At 40.9% G+C, this 13,024-nt stretch overlaps 1 protein-coding gene and 1 non-coding gene across 2 annotated transcripts; one reads left to right on the top strand and one right to left on the bottom strand.

The window, feature by feature from the left end:
- Positions 1 to 165: 165 nt before the first annotated feature.
- Positions 166 to 247, top strand: TRNAL-UAG (transfer RNA leucine (anticodon UAG)). The gene has a single exon. It is a non-coding gene; the product is annotated as a tRNA-Leu (tRNA).
- A 1,073-nt stretch (positions 248 to 1,320) lies between these two features.
- Positions 1,321 to 9,908, bottom strand: LOC136108813 (putative short-chain dehydrogenase/reductase family 42E member 2). Its single transcript, XM_065850954.2, has 11 exons — positions 9,525 to 9,908; positions 8,907 to 9,002; positions 8,501 to 8,558; positions 7,873 to 7,991; positions 6,846 to 6,921; positions 5,327 to 5,409; positions 4,455 to 4,592; positions 4,121 to 4,186; positions 3,385 to 3,448; positions 2,608 to 2,681; positions 1,321 to 1,950 (listed from the first exon to the last, which is right to left on the bottom strand). Exons 1-11 carry the CDS (start codon positions 9,864 to 9,866, stop codon positions 1,702 to 1,704), a joined length of 1,365 nt encoding a protein of 454 aa, XP_065707026.2. The 5' UTR covers positions 9,867 to 9,908; the 3' UTR covers positions 1,321 to 1,701.
- Positions 9,909 to 13,024: the final 3,116 nt, after the last annotated feature.

Below are 13,024 nucleotides of genomic sequence, written 5' to 3'. Positions count from 1 at the left end.
CGGCTGCAGTAGTTGCGTTTCCCGGGGAAGGCGGGCGCCTACCGGCCACGCTGGGGGCTTGTGGTAGGGCAAACACAGGTGGGCAATATATAGAGGTGAGTGGGTGGGGAGAGCGGTGGCACCGCCCCCTTGAAAGAGGCCTGGCGGGCGGCTAGGCATCCAGACGGTAGCGTGGCCGAGTGGTCTAAGGCGCTGGATTTAGGCTCCAGTCATTTCGATGGCGTGGGTTCGAATCCCACCGCTGCCAAGTTCTTTTGTCCCTGCCGCGCCGGCAGTTCATTTTCTCCGCCCGAACTGTGAGCCCGCAGGGGCGGCCCGGACACGGCGCGGCCCTCACGGACCGGGCACGGCGCCCCGCGGCCGCTCGGGGTGGGTGGGTGTTGGCCACTGCCGGTCACGTTTGTTAAAATGGGATTGTAGAAAATAATGGCACGCACTAACAAAAATGGCTTCTCCTCTCTGTGTCTTTTGTCTTACAAAATTAAATCAGAATTAAATCCTTTCAGCAGTTCTGCCTGCTCGTGCCATGGTCGACTCACTGCACATTCAACCCACAGTCACTGTACCTTGCTTTTGCTGCCCTCCCTGAGGCGAGATCTAGGTGCTCTCAGCTTCTCTAGATTTCTCAAATCCACCTGTAATTCTTTCCTCTGCACTACCGAACCCTGATTCCTCAGATCTCCTGCCTTAGCCCTGGTAGTTTCCCAAGCTCACTCTTTCTGCTCACATCGTGCTCCTTCTTGTTCCCTCCCCATGTTACAGGCTAGAAAAGCTGCAGAGGGGAGATTTCTGTGATAAATCACCAGTATGAGTGGTGGATGGGAAGGAAGGGGCCTTCAGACCCCCTGTTGTTTAGGCCCACATTAGCTGAACAGTAATTTAAAAAGCGTGTTGTTCACTTCAGCTACTTACAGGGACTTGCAAAGCACAACTGCTGTACTGTAGAAATCAGGAGCAAAAGTCTGTGCCTAAAGTTCAGTTGATAATCAACTAAACTCTATTGTTAGTTATTTCCCTCAGTAACTCCAGGAGTACAGTATAAAGCAGTACAAAGCTTAGTGCAACCCACAGTGGCAGATTCCTCTACTGTAACATAAATGCACTTAACTAATGTAACTTAGATAATAACTTCCAATTTAATTAAAATACACAATTTTGACTAATGAAAAAACATACCTGCATGTACTGCCTAGGCATCTAAACTGTGTCGAGGTGCTGTCACAAGTGGCTGTGCACCCCAGGGAAGGGTGAGGAGCGGTTCTGGAGCTGCCTGCACAGAGGCACAGGGTGGACTGCAGCCGAGTTTCATGTACACTTTTATTTTCCCTCATACGCAGTGATACAGCTAATTCACAAAATAAATTTACACAGTGTGAACTCTCTGTATGGTTTGTATATGTTATTTACAGTAGTCTGCTCTGTCTGTCCATTTGGTTGCTCCTCAGTTCCCCAAGGCAGTGAGCCGTGGCAGCAGCTGTGGTCAATCTTTCTCCTTATTCTAGCCATTCTTTTCACTGGTGAAGCACTGCAGGCTGGTTGTAGCTCTTGTTCTTTCTGCAGATTCTCATTTGCTTCAGCAATCAGTTTGGACAGTTGTTTTTTTGGTGTGAAATAAACCTGTTTATTGGATTGGAGCTAGTGACTATTGAGGAGATTAGAATGATCCAGGTAACAGTACTGAGTATGTGCAGTTCATGCAAGTCACTGTTGTGTTTCTTTAAAAAAATGCAAAACTGAAAGGCTGTCAAATTCTAAAGAAAGAAAGATCAAACTTAAAGTAACAATTAAAGAAAGAAAAACTTTGAAGAAGATGTGATGATTTTGGGCTTCTGGTCTCGTTTTAATGTAATGGTCCACAGAGTCAGCAAATGCAAACTTCTCTGGGCTGTATCCCAGCTGACTCCGTGCCTTGTCTATTCGAAATGTATGAGTTGTAGAAATGTTCTGTACCTGTAGGGCAAAAGAGTCAACACACGAAAACCTGAATACATAGGAAATTGGAACAAAGTCTGTAAATGGTAGCAAAGGCACAGTTAAAAGAAACTTAACATAAATACCTCCTCCCAACACAACATTATATCAATGTCCTATTGACATACGTCGTGTTATCTTTAAAATTGTTCACTGAAAAGGAGAATCTTGAAAGCCTAAATCTTGAAAGATTTTGAATCTTGGAAGCCTAAAGAGGCAGTAAAATCTGCAGAACAGAATATTCTAGTCTTGAAAACATCCATAAAAATGCTCTGCACTCTTGTTTATATACCTAAGCAGGCACATAAAAGCCATCTCCTAGATGCCTAAATGTCTTCAGAAATGAGGGCCCGACTGACCAGCTAGAGCAACCCAGGATGGGCCTTGGAAGGAAGGAAGGAGCTGAAGCAGCCTCTCCCACATTGCAAGCACAAGCTCTTATATTTTCTAAGATTATGGTAATGAGCAAAATATATTGTCTAAAATGTATTACGCACTTGCCCTGCAAACTGGAGGCTGCAGTAGTACTGGGTGGATTTTACTTTCTACTGACTTAATCTTAAATTGTGCCTCAGTATTAATGTGTGTGTGAGCATTCTGGGAGAGCCAAGGGGAGCTGACAGACAAAGATTTTACCTCATTTCTGGTCAGCAGTGGGGACAGTTCAACAAATGGCTTCAACATCAGATGAAGGTATTCCATCACTATAGCTGCATAACAAAAGATTTCGACTTGAGGTAAGAATAGTAAAGTGCTATGCCATTATGATTTTGGCATATCTTGCACTGTATACGACAGCGAAGGATAATCACATGCTTAAGAGCTCAGGGCACTGGTACTAACATCAGCAAGACCACTTGCTCACAAGGGGGTAGGTTTAATCTTAATACTTCAGTCAGCCTGATTTAGGGCGCTTCTGTGAAAAGGGTTTGGTGCGTTGGTGACAGGTCTAGTGAAAAGATCATGAGATTTCATAAAAAATATGCTAACAACAAAATACTCGAAGTTGCATTCTGTCTTAGCTGCACATGGGGGTTGATTCTGGAGGGCACACAGGATACAGAACAAGAAATTTACCTGTGCAGCAAAGCAGATACTCTTCAGCATATTTCAAAAGTTATGGATTTTTACATATAACTTTTTATATTCAAACCATTAACTCTACAAAGTTTTACATGTATCAAGTCCTACACAGAACTTGTTTTTGTGGGACTTTAATAGCAGATCATTCTGGTTTCAACACACTGCTTAGAGCTGAACTTCACCCCTAACTGCTGTGCACTAGATTAGCCCACAGCATATTATTTTATACATTAAAAATGTGGGCATATAAAAAAACCCAAAACATTATCTTATTATTAGGAATGAGGGCAGTGTGGACAGGAATGATAAATGTTGATAACATATTTTTACCTGATGCATAAACCAAGGAAGTAGGAATACGTATCCGTGGTTTACTGCAACCTAATTTTTCAAACTGAAAGAAATTTTTAGAACAGTGAAAACAACAGAAATGTCAAACAAGTTTTAAAGTTTCAATAAAGAAGATATTTGTAGAAATATTTACTGATTAAAAATAAAAAATCATCAATGCTGTTTCTATTTGAGCTTTCATTTTTCAGGGAATTCCAGTTAAATGTCACATGCAGACACTATCTAATTTTCAAGTGGCAGTCTCAAAAAAAGGGCAAAAATGGTTTGTAATAATCAGTTGAAATGTCATGGTGTGCTGATACCTAATTTAACATTGTGACATGTTTATGGTTTTGAGCCCATCGTTAACAATAAAGCGATCTTTTGAAAAGAATGTATATTACAGATTAATAATTAGGATTTATATTTTTTGTCCACCCAAAATAGCCACCATTAACAGATGTGTGCTCAAGAAACAACGATAACGGCAACTCAAAAGGATACTGGTTTAAATGGTCCTTTGAGCTCAGTGAAGACAGTTGCTTTAATGTCAAGTTTTAGGTAGACTTTGTTCCAGCACTAACTGCACTGAACTTCAAGCAGGAATTAAACCTGCATTCAGAATGGAACTCTTACACTCAAAGCAAACACCAAGCATAAAATGCGCACAAAAGCTGCAGTTGTTTACAGTCAATTAAATTAATGTATTTGCAGATAAAGTATATATTGTACGTACAAGTGGAGTTAACCATTCAAAAAGGTTGAATTTTTCGCCATCATTAATGAAATATACCTGGCCACTCTGTTAAAGAGGTAGAGAAGAGACAAGTTAATAAAAATAATACTGCATATGTATATTGACTTCCTGCCTGACACACTCCACAGCCAACGCTGCCAGATCCCACACTGTGCATGGCACATTTGTCAAGTAAAAACAGAGACAACAACATAAGCCAAGGAACCATAACACGTACATTAATTACTGCTACTACAGTTGTTACTGTAGTATGGGATACAGGGGCAAGATCCACTGTCCAATGACAACTGTGTTGCTTTTCTTGTTTACTTACAGCTATGTAGTTCTTTTCAGGGGTGAGAGCAGCAGCAGCAAGAATTTGAGCTTGTATAAGATTCTCTGCGTGCACCCAGTTCATTTTAGCAGAAGGATCCCCAAACTTGAAGTTAAGTAGCCCTCTCTCGATGTTTTTCTGTAGACAGAAACAAATACAAAAGCAAAGCAAAGTGGGTTTTAAAATGGGACACAGTGCACTTATTTGTCCAGCTAAATGTAGGTTTGTCCCTACCTAAAAAAATTACATTAATCAATTAAAAACAATCAAGAGAAGTGCAGAGAGTCTAACTTCATATTGTACTAATGCTTTTAAAATAACTGACTCATACAATTCTATAGAGATTGCATTCTAAACACTGTACCAGTCCTACAATTTAAAATTCAGCAAGTGAAAAAGAGTAAAATGTGAGCACTTCAGCTGTTTGCCCTTTAGTAACCTACTGTACCAGAAAGTGCTTCCGACTCCATCACTTGTTTCATTGGATAGTGAAAGCTGTTAGTAGCTGAGGCTGGAAATAAGATATTTTGCTGTATCTCTTTTCATTAATATTTTATACCATTTGGTGTAAGTTGCATGTGAACAGACATTTGAAATATCATAGATTGGCCTGAATCTTATAGTGAACATTCAATTATAAAGCTGTACTTACATGTGTTTGTACTTAAAAAAAAAAAAAAAGCAGCTTTCTTAATGTAGTATACATTCTTTACAGATATCATATAGTGCCTGTTAACAAAAGTTATAATATCCTCAGCAGACAATTGAATTATTGAATTGCTGCCCACTAAGGTTTGCCAAATTATAACACAAATAAGCGATGCTGTTGTATATCATGGAAAATTCTGTTGAATAAGGATTAAAATACATACTGCCAGTCTTGGCAAGTGCCTTTGCTCTTCTGGTCCATAGATTCCTGGTGGGCGAAGAACACATGTATAGAGTATTCCACCTCCTGGAAGAATGGGTAAGACCATTTTTAAGTGACTTTCACATGACTATGATACATCTTCGTTTGCATGAACCAAAGCCTGTGGTAGCAGAACTCACTCTGAAATAAATTAACTTCGCCATCTTAAAAAATGATACACAGCAAAAGGTGTGGAATTAGTAGCTGAATGTTAAGTTGGCAGAATTGGAACATGCAAAACAGCAAGACAAGATTCAGAGAAGTCCTGCCAGCGTAGTCAGATTCCTAGAAATTACCGGATATTTGGAAACCTCTTTCTAACCAGTTCTTTGTCTCTGTGCCAACGCAGCAGATGAATGTGCCAACGGTGGTTTGCTGAACTGAGCAAGTCATTGGTAGGAAAGTGGAATAAATCCAACTGATCTCATACAGAATTATTGATGGGAAGCAGTGACTCACTGGCAGCACAAGGTAGAGCTGCAGGGCTCTCAAGCGTGGGCACATCCAGCTCCCACTAGAGCTGCTGTAGAAGCTTGTGGGAACTTCAGTGGGGGAAAGTAAGGACCACCATCAAAATCCAGTTGCTTCCCAAGTACATCAGTTGGCTGGTTCATCATCTGCTGTAACTGGTCTTAATAGTACTTGAAAACATGCAAAATACTCATATGGCACAGGATCAAAACGAGATGTTTGAAACAGCGACTGGATCTAATTTCATTGACAAACGCAGAACTGCGTATTGCTCCTAAAATTAAGAGGTTCTTTGATGTGCAGAGGTGCTGAGAAAAGAAGAAATAAGGAAAAAAATAAACAAAATATTTCTATTGGGATGGAGTGCCCGTCAGTGACTTTATATCTCTTTTTAGCACTCTGCAAGTATCAAGTGAAGAGAGTCTTTTCTGTAAGTTGTCTACAGCTAAATTTAGCTCAGTATCACTTGGTCACATAGAATCATGTTGCACTTTACATTAATTTGTTTTGCACTGGCAGTTATAGTATCTCGCAGGTGAGCTTAAGTATTCAAGTGCATAACTGGCTTCCTCAACACGGAAAACTTTGGGAACCACTAATAAATAATTCCAGCCTGTAGTATCAGGTGCCTTCTTCAGATTTTAATATATAACTGGGGGGAGGGGAGGTAACAACTTAATCACCATTCATGTTTTACTTATGTTGCATAATACAGTGACATTAAATACTTGGTTTTGTTTAATTTATAGCTGTCTTCATCTTTTCAATTAACGTACGGAACTCATTGCTACTATGCTAAAACCTTTTACAGACACTATGGGAAGTAAAAAAAAATTAAAGGTGATTTTTAAGTGAAAGTCTTTTGGTTTGTGAGAGGGGGTAGAGAACTTGATTTCATAATTGCTGGACAATATTATCCCCCAAGGATGGATAGAGGATACAGGATGTTAGGAAAGAACAGGAAGAGGAGGAGTAAATCCCACTAGGAATTCATGCTAAGACAAAAGTACCTGCTAGTGGAGTTCCGTTAGCTGCTAGTACCATTTGTTCTGCAATTGATTTGGTTCTGGAATAATGATCAACATGCTACAGAGAAAAAGCAAATATGTTTTTATCTGTTCTTGAAATGACAGGGGAGAGGGGCATCTCTTCTCCACTAGTTTTTACTTAGCAGATGGCAATAAATACCTTAAAATACAGAGCTATTTGGTATTAATTTAGGATAAAACACATGCATATTGCTAAGGTAAACAAGCATTTTCATTTATGCAAATCCAGTTAATTAATTCCAGCTCATTTGAGAAGTAATAAATATATGTATGCTTTGAATGCTGCCAAGAATGTAATTGATCACTACTTTGCAATCTGGATTTATTTTTCAGGTAATGGAAAAGTCAAAAGCCAAGTTTTGAAGACATTACAATTGGTCTGAGTTATCCTGTTCACTTTCTTGTGGCACTGTCCCAGAGAAAATATTTGATATATTATTCAAACTATTATTCAATATTTTCTCTATCCACCTCTACTTCTTGAAAAACTGTGAAGTACTTAATGGAGAGAGGAGGGACACAAAACCCAACTGTACATGCAAAGCAAGCAGAAGTACTTTCTCCTTCTTAAGTGAAATAAAACCACAGAAAAATAGGCTGCTTTTCCATATCAGCTCTATCTTGAATATATGTCATCTTAAATACAGGCGAAACAGAAAAATATTATAAATAATAAATAGCTAAAGAGGCACTGAGCCATATAACACAATCCCTATGTCCAGGTGGAATTTCATTGATGTTAATGGGACACACTGTGAGTTATTTTCTAAAATCAAGGCCTGGATAAGAAACAAATAAGTATATATCCCAATGTACATAAAACTACTGTGCCAAGTTTGTGAATAGCATCTACAAACAGCGTGAAGAGTTTTCTTTCTGGGCACTGGATTCTGCCATCAGGCAAAACATGGTCATGTAAACTCTGGGGCTTTTAGAAACAAGAAAGTAAACAAAGAGGAAACATGAAAATGTAAGACGACCAAAATACCTTTTCAATTGGAAAATATGGCACAGTTTCCTCATCACCATCTTCAATAGGAAGCCCTCCAAACACCACATTTACTGTACTGGTGTATATCAATCTAGCGATGTTCCTTCGTTTGCAGGCTGCGGCAATGTGAAAAGTAAATGAGTTTAATGCAAACTGAAACAATATGGAATAAAGTTTGCATGACCTTTTTCTGAGAACTTGTCAAATCTTAAAAGAGCTAATTGTACGATTGGGTGATTTAAAATGCAAAGCATGTTTAAAGTGAAGACTCTGCTTCCAGTGCTGCCCACTGACTGTGCACAGGCTGTTAGACAGCAACCAGGCTTAGTGCTACAAAATACACATGGAAATCCTTAACTCCTCACATGGAGACAGGTTCTGACATCACATCTAACACAGTTATGAAAAGCTGAAGTAGTTGAACCACAGTGCAGCCTCTCTTATCACACTCCATACCAGAACTGAGCATAAAACCCCCCCAATGATGCATTTCCTCATCTTCTGCCAAAAATGTAAAGTATTTGGTAGAAAACAGTGTGTGCCAAAAAAGCCAACTGGCTTTTTCTAAGTGCTGTAATATTTTGATATGCTATACTAACAGCCAGCGGCAATGTTAGATACGTACCATCAATGATGAACTTTGTTCCATTAATGTTTACAGTTTCAATCTCTTCTCTGTACAACTAGGAAAATAAAGAAATTGGGCATTTTTAAATAATAATACATTTTAAATTCAATAGGGGGATGTTATAAATGTCCCCAAATAAAGGTCATGAGTTTAGTGCTTTGATTATAAAAAAGATCATTCAGACTGGTATTTCAGACTTCAAGAAGTCAAATCACTATTTTAAAATTAGGCCTGTATTTTTACAGGCTAGCCTGCTTGAAGCAAAGAGAATCATGTTACTTCTGAACATGTATCTCCAATTATTATACATCTTGCAGCAATATGTTAAATATCCGTGTTTCAATAGCACTTCAGTGACCTGTTGCCTCTTCCCAATTCCAAATACAGAACTATTTGGACTCACTTGCTCTCTTCCTGACATTCCATATGAAGCAACGTGAAACACGCAGTCAGCCCCTTCGCAGGCTGCAAATATGGCATCATAATCCCTAACGTCTGCCTGTAACACATAAGGAAAGATACTTGGACTTGAAATCAAACCTGCAGGTTAGCATTTGCCATGCAGTGGGTTAACCCAGAGGGAATGCATATATGTAATTGAACTTACTGCACATCCCGGGACTGAAAACCCATTTCAGTACTTGCTGATAATCATGCTTTCCTTCATAGAACTCAAAGGACTTTAAAACCAGTAATAAAGTCTCATGATACCTCTGTGCTCATTCTACAGGTGATTAAACTGTGGCACAGATGAAGGCAGTGACTGGGTGCTGAGGAGTACTTCGGAGTCAGGAGGTAAAGCAGATACTCTACACATTACAGGTTTAATTATTTTACTTACTTCAGATATACTTAAAAATCAGTTGTCAAAAAAATCACGCAGGATGTCAACACAGTTAAATCAGTTATTGGAATTTGCAGTAATTTCCAATTAGGTATTTGGATTCTATGAAAACTAGTAAGTTATTGTGGAAAAGGCGAATGAACTAACTGACTGTTGTGAAAATATAATTTATCGTACCTGGATACACACTACTCCATTGGGAATTTCCCAGATAGGCCTGTGTACGTCATACAGGACAACTGAAGCTCCTGCATTGGCAAGAGCACATCCCAGTTTGTATCCAAAGTAGCCTCCGCCTCCTGTCACCACTGCTCTCATACTTCTTCCAGTCACTGGTCCAGCATTTCCCTTCCCTTTAGAGTTCAAGGTTTGGCGCCAGGGTGTTGCTACCCCACTGGGTTTAAGTTTTCCTTCAGTGAAATACTGCCTTCTGTTACGAGACACATGTAACAATTTCTCTTCCATGTTGAAAATTGCTCCATAGCGCTCCTGGATGCAGTCGATTCCAGTGAGTTTCATGTTAACATGCTCTAGTCACACCAACAAAGTTTTACTGTAATGCAACCTGTTGAAGAGAGACAAAAACAAAGCACAAGCTACAAAATTTCTAGATTTCAAAGATGTATTTTGAAAGACCCATTTAAAACTTCTGCTTAAATTAAGAGTTTGTTTAATTGTAATTCTCACATTTTGCAAACATTTAAAATGCCTGTATGCTATATCCAAGACAGCATCCTGAAAACACATAGCAGAAGTTGCATGTTTTGGACTAAATATTTATTTGCAAATTGTATCGAGAATAATAAAAGAAAAAAAAAAATCCCTAATGCAGAGAACATAGTTTCAAATGTTTTCCACAAATGGGTCAAAATTAGAATAATGGTACAGACCATATGTTTTTATTAGCAGAAGAGAAATTGCTGCTGATGTAAAACGCATCAACTGGTCTTAGTTCAATTAGTTCTGGTCTGTCACCAGCTCAAAGATGGTCACATGTGATACAGGGCCAGGCTGGAATTTGAAATCTTGAACTGTCAGGAAAACTCTAAAGAGGAACAAATTGCATTTAAGTTTCTGTGCTTAAAAACCAAGCAAGCAGGGTCAAGCAGAACAGCGGGAGAATGAAACATCACCTAGAGCAAAAGAAATCTTTAATGCTTCTTCCACTTGTCCCCACTTTATCACAAAGCCAGACATCTGAGAAAAGGGGTGTTTTCAACTTCTTTCTAAGTAGCAACAACAGAGTGTGAATTAAGAATACACTGTGTTTTTGTCATTGGCAATGATGGAGTTGAAATATGTGAGGATTTCGCCAGGAAGGAGGAATGCTTGATACTTGCTGTGTATCTTTAGAAGGTATATCAGAGTACAAGGCTATCAAATCCCTCACTTTCGAGGGGAACTAGAATAAAATAATTGCTATGTAACAGAAAGGGTCAATAAGTACATCAAGGAAAAAGCCATAGTGAATAATTTATTTCTTAAACACAGAGGTTCTTCCCCATTGATACCAAATGGTCAAGAGTTCACCACAGACAGACAAGGCATTTCAGAGGCTGCAGCTACCGATTTCCTTAGTTACCCACATCCCTCCGCTGCGCCGCAATGAAAGATTAAAAGTCACCCGAGCTGCTGGTCGAACTCTCCGCATCTCACTTGCAAATTTGCGAGGGACCGCTCGCTGCCCAGGAACGGCGCTGCGCTCCGCGGCCTCAGCGCGGCCGCCCCGGGTCCCCAGCGGGGAGCGGCCGTTGCGGCTGTTGCCCCCACACCCACATCCCCGTCGGGGCCGTTGGCGGCCGCTCGCCGGGTGTGGCCGGGCCGGGCGGCGGGGAGCAGCCCCGGGAGACCCCGCCGCTCCGCAGGGGCCGTGTCCCGGCCGGGTGCTCACCCCCGCCGTGGGAGCGGGGTCGGGGGGGCTCCCCACGCGGGCCGCATCGGGCTCCTTGGGGTCCTGCAGCACCGCCGGGGTCCCGCTCATCCCAAAGCACCGCTGGCAGCCCACTGCATTCCCAGGCTCCCACAGCCTGCCCCTGGGGTTCCACAGCCCCACTGGGGTCCCACAGCACCCTGGGGTCCCACTCATCTTGCAGCATCTTTGGAATCCCACAATATTCCTGGCATATTGCTCCTCCCACAGCACCTTGGGTTTCTGCTCATCCCACAGCATCCCTGGGTTCCCACAGCATCCCTGGGATCTCTTGGCATCCTGTAGTGGCTCTTACCTCCATGTGTCTTCATACAGCTGCAACCACTGCGTGAAAGCATCCTGTTGTGGCTGGGGCTCTGTCCACACTGAGATACCTGTTGAACAGGTTGTTCAGGAAAAGCACACCATCTCTTGGTTACCAGTTGGATAACTGGTGGTGGGACATGGCTCGGACAGATGTGGAGCATCAGAAACACCTGCAAAACAGCAGCAATCTCCAAAGAGTAAACATAATCATAAACAAATAGGCACCAAGGTCTCTGCCCTCAGGAGCCAGTAGCGGGTCTCTGTTCTGTTCTGTAGTCACTCGTGTCTGGGACGATATGAAAAGGGTCAGGAGCTGCAGAATTTCAGAGTTACCCATCCCAGGCAAAAATTAAACTTTGAACGTGTTTACCTCTTCCGTTGTAGCTGTGCCATGTCTGAATGTTCATATTAAATTTTAATCATTTAAAGACACACTTGCAATTACGTTAGAGCGTAACTCAAACAACAGCGAGCCTAAACTAAGACTCAGTAAAGACTGACAGAAATTAGACAGCTGCTATTCCAAACTGATACTAAGAGTTTGCCTAAAACTTCAAATACTGGATTTGTAATAATGATAAATCAATTGAATGAAGCCAGTTAGTATTAATCAGTACTGTTAAACACTGACGTAAAAAACCCTTCTTGCCTGAAATAACAAATCAGAGGTTTGGGATTAGAGAACTGGAATGGTGCTACTCCACAGGGACATGCAACCACAACAGCAGCAAATTCCTTGATCAGTCCTTACTGAGGAGTACCTGACATCTCTTCTGGAAAGTGTTAGTGTAATCCAGGATGCAGTTCTGAGCTATTGGTCTAATAAAAGCAACATATGAAAGTTTCATAAATAACTAATTTAGAGCAAATTAAATGTTTGCATAGTCAAAATGGTGGGAAGTAACTTTATGCTTGTGGTTTTCTATTCTTCATTTCCAGGGAAGCAAGGCTCACGCAGTACCTCTTGTGCATGCTTGTCTGTCAGTGAGCTCCACCTCTCTACTGATAAACTATGAACTTAACCAGTTTTAACCGAACTTGACTAAGTGGATGAAGGTCTCATATATACACTGAATTTCTTGAAGTATCCAGTCAATAAGTAGTAAGGAATAGGAGAGGGGTGAGCAGTGCCTCTGCTAAGGGAAGGTGTACAGTGTGAGTTCAGTTCGTATGGACAACAAGGACCTCTGAATGCAAATCCATAAGACTGCTTTCCCTCCACACATAAATATTTGTTTAAAGAAGGGAAAAAAAAAAAAAGAGTGAAAAAAATCTTTGCTCATGTAAATCGCAGCAGTAATCTGGAATCCCACAATATTCCTGGGATATTGCTCATCTCAATAGCATTCCTGGGCTTCTGCTCATCCCACAGCATCCGTGGGTTCCCACAGCATCCCAAGGATGGGATTTGTGGTTGCTCACACATTTTCCTGTCACTGTG

The sequence above is a fragment of the Patagioenas fasciata genome, chromosome 15 (assembly GCF_037038585.1).
Source record: "Patagioenas fasciata isolate bPatFas1 chromosome 15, bPatFas1.hap1, whole genome shotgun sequence".
NCBI lineage: Eukaryota > Metazoa > Chordata > Aves > Columbiformes > Columbidae > Patagioenas > Patagioenas fasciata.
The sequence above is the reverse complement of the archived record's forward strand: the minus strand, read 5'-3'. Positions and strand labels throughout refer to the sequence as shown.